This window comes from Aptenodytes forsteri, unplaced genomic scaffold (assembly GCF_000699145.1).
Source record: "Aptenodytes forsteri isolate BGI_AS27 unplaced genomic scaffold, ASM69914v1 Scaffold15, whole genome shotgun sequence".
In the NCBI taxonomy this organism is placed as follows: Eukaryota; Metazoa; Chordata; class Aves; order Sphenisciformes; family Spheniscidae; genus Aptenodytes; species Aptenodytes forsteri.
The window spans coordinates 8,387,126-8,390,801 of NW_008795129.1; the positions used below are offsets into that span (position 1 = coordinate 8,387,126).

Sequence of the window (3,676 nt, forward strand, 5' to 3'; positions counted from 1 at the left end):
ACAGGTTGCCCAGAGAGGTGGTGGATGCCCCATCCCTGCAAACATTCAAGGTCAGGTTGGACGGGGCTCTGAGCAACCTGATCTAGTTGAAGATGTCCCAGCTCATTGCAGGGGGGTTGGACTAGATGACCTTTAGAGGTCCCTTCCAACCCAAACTATTCTATGATTCTATGAAATCAGGGTAATATCAGCACATTAATATATGTTATTCAACTTTTTTTTTTTTATATTATTTGTAAGTGTAGAAGCATTATGGTAATATCAGCACATTAATATATGTTATTCAACTTTTTTTTTTTTATATTATTTGTAAGTGTAGAAGCATTATGTATATTGGTAACTTAGGGAAAATACTATGCTTTCTTTTTTAGAACAATAAAATTTTTCACTGTGATCTGATACTGCCACTTATCATTTTATACAATTGATTCCATGGAATTATTATATCATTAAATATTCATCAAATGTTTATATACACATATATGCCATATATATTCAACTATGTAATCTATAATATATATTAATACATCTATTTTTACATATGTATTTACAAATATAAATGCATCTTATATACCTTTTCTATTTAAAATATATCTATAAAATGTGTGTCTATTTTTATATCTGTATATAGGTATATTACATTCTTCTATATAAACTATATCAAGATATATATATTACATTCTTATATATAAACTATATCAAGATATAAATTTATACATACATCTATGTATAATTATGTACCTAGATACATTTTTATATATAGATGTATATACATACATATGTATTTATAAATTTTATACAGATATAAAGTTATACATTTTACCCCATGCCTATTTTAAACCAAAATGCATTTTAAAGGATGAGAACACGTTCTTCTAAAAAGTAGCGTTCAACATGAGGTTCAGCATGGTTAAGTGAAATATCCTATTCACTGTTACTAAGTGTTCACTAGTCGATGGCATTTTTTTGAATTAAAAGATCATCAGGGTATCAAAACTTTTATGGGGAAAAAAAACACCAAACCAACACTATGAAAAGCTTACCTCATACCATAAAGACTTCTCAAGAAAGGAATTACATTCCCATTTCATTAAGGACTGAATTATAGTTAGCTGTTCTGTTGTAATCCTAGAAAGCTTCAAGCCACTGTTGTTTCTCCTTTGCTCAACATAATTCCAAGCAACAGTTCCTATGTGCCCTGAAGGTAAAGTCCTAACAATTGCTCTCGTTCCAGTATAAACTGATTTTTTAACCTCCTTATCATTTTTACAGAAACGTCTTATTAATAAAGTAGAACGTTCCTTTTTGTTTCTAAAAAAATCCTCTTCCATCTCTTCTTCACAGTTATCATTACAGTCTTCAAAATGGCTCAGAAAGGGCTTTGAGGGCATTCTTCCAGTAAAGTTGTTTCCACAGAAGTTGTGACCTGAGCACGCCACTTTAACCTTTCGTGGTGCTCTTTCCAGACATAAATACTTATCCCTTAAAGCATCTTCATACAACTGCTGCCCATTTTCATTCTCACAATTATTTGTCAACTCCATTAATCTGCAAGTGCAGGCTGGGGAACCAGTGGTGTTACCATTGCCAACGCTGACTGGCTGCAAGCAGTCATCCAAAATGAAACTGTTGTGTAAACTGCACAAAGCCTTTGATATATTCCTTTCACTAGCACAATGAAAGTGAAAAAAGGCCATTTTATCAGTATCATTGCTGTCATTCTTATTTACTGCTGTCTGGCTTCTCAACGAAGGTCCATTCATTTTCAACTGAATTTCAGCAAGCATGGCTCTTTCCAGTGAAACAGGAATTCCAGTTTCCAGGCGTGCCTCTCTCCCTGCTAAAGGATCACAAGATTTATACAACTGGCTGCATGGGATATTGCTCTTGTAGTTTTTCTGTACAATGTTACAGTTAATGTTAAGAAATTCCACTGAATCAGGGACGGAGCTGTTCCTCTCCCAGAAGTTTTCACTACTATTGTCACTAGTCAGTTGTCCTTTTACCAGAGAGAATATTTTGGGCACTGAGCCCTGAAGATTTTCTTCTTCAAGTCTGTGTAAGTATGAGAGAGCGTGTGTGGTTTGCCTTCCCGGACTGGCAGTATTTCTTTTTATAACACTGGTGTCCAAAGCATTTTCAGTATTTTCATCTCCAGCTGACTGAGCAGGTATCACTTTACCCTGTACCACAGAGACGAGAACAGACGCTGTCATTTCCTCAGAGGTCATCTTGACACAGTCTTTAGTTGCTAGATGTGTGTTGGGGATGGCGGGGGGGCAGGGGGGAAGGCGTTGTCTACCGATCCTCACACCATTATTTCAGTGTAACAAAAGATTCAGTGCTAAATAATCAGGGAACACATGTTAAATATACATTGACTACTTGTTCTTTTTGAACTGGGTTTTAAAAAAAAGTAATTTTTTTGACTGTTGCGCTACTAGTCTTTCCCAGCCTTGGAGTACTGGCATGAAATACAAACATTTTTAAACCAGCTTCTTATTGTGACGTAGCCATTCAGCTTGTCTCTTCCCACAATTAATTCTTCTATCATATGTAGCACACACACTGTTGCCTCTGGTTGTAGAAGACGACCAAACACATAATCCATGTCAAAGATGCATCTCCCTATAGGGCATCCAAAAAGTTGGGTTTCTGTAAAGAAAAAAAAAAGTATATATATAGATATATTGAACAGAATCCATGGCACAAAATCCACCACCACCACCACTACAACAGAAAGAAATTTTTTTTATGCAAAGAGAAGGAACAGAAAACAACAGAAGTTAATTATACTGAGACCTAGAGAATTCCAAAATACTCATTTAAATCTGTCTTAAAAGTCTCACTTCACAATTTGGGGAAATCACAGTCATGTTTTACGTATTTAAATAGCTGTCTTCACTGTGGAAAGCTACATGACTGCAGAAAACTAGTTTTACTGAAGCTGTAACACTGAAATTGAACATACAAGATAAATACAAAGAGAAAAAAGGAAATCTCTTTTCTATAATTTGTCTGACTCATAGCCAGGATAAGTTAAAACATTTTTAAGAACAAAATCATTCTTAAACCTACACTGTCTCTTAAAACTAATTATTTTCCTGCTCAGAACTGAACTCTGTCACAACTACAATCATTTTGGTGTTATGCGGGTTTTGTTTTCATTAAACTTTATGTTGTTACCATGCAAGCATGAAGAAAACACAATATTTTTGCCAGAAGTTTATGACTGAAAAAGCATGAAGGCAAAGTAGGGTAAAAGACTGAAATATTATCAATAATCTTTTTGACCCCTTTACTTATATGCCTTAAGCTAAGAAGTTAACCTGGCCTTCAACTTTGCCATTAATTCTCAGCTTCTTTCCTGCAAATAGCATTGTAGAAATAAATCTTGGAATCAGAAAATAAGAGGTTACAGATAGTTCAACAAAGGAAAAAGAAGAACAAAAGAGATGGACCTAGATAAATCACGGTGAATTAAAATTAAACAAATATACACTTATATTTCAATTTATCATATTTAAAATTTAAAAACATTAAGTGTATTATTAAAAAAATGGGAAATGCAGAAAGTTATATTAAGGCCTAAGTTTACTAAAACAGTCTAAATTCAATAGAAACAAGCAAAAAAATATTACTTTGAAACTTCAGTAGCAAAACATATCACAAAACT

General features: G+C 33.8%; 1 protein-coding gene across 1 annotated transcript in view; it reads right to left on the minus strand.

The window, feature by feature from the left end:
- The window catches only part of PLCE1 (phospholipase C epsilon 1), a 141,743-nt gene extending 139,092 nt beyond the window's left edge, over positions 1-2,651 (minus strand). The window contains exon 1 of the mRNA XM_009277763.2: positions 1,044-2,651. Within this exon, the coding sequence (XP_009276038.1) occupies positions 1,044-2,231 (1,188 nt within the window). The 5' untranslated portion in view covers positions 2,232-2,651. The remainder of the gene's footprint in view (positions 1-1,043) is intronic.
- Positions 2,652-3,676: the final 1,025 nt, after the last annotated feature.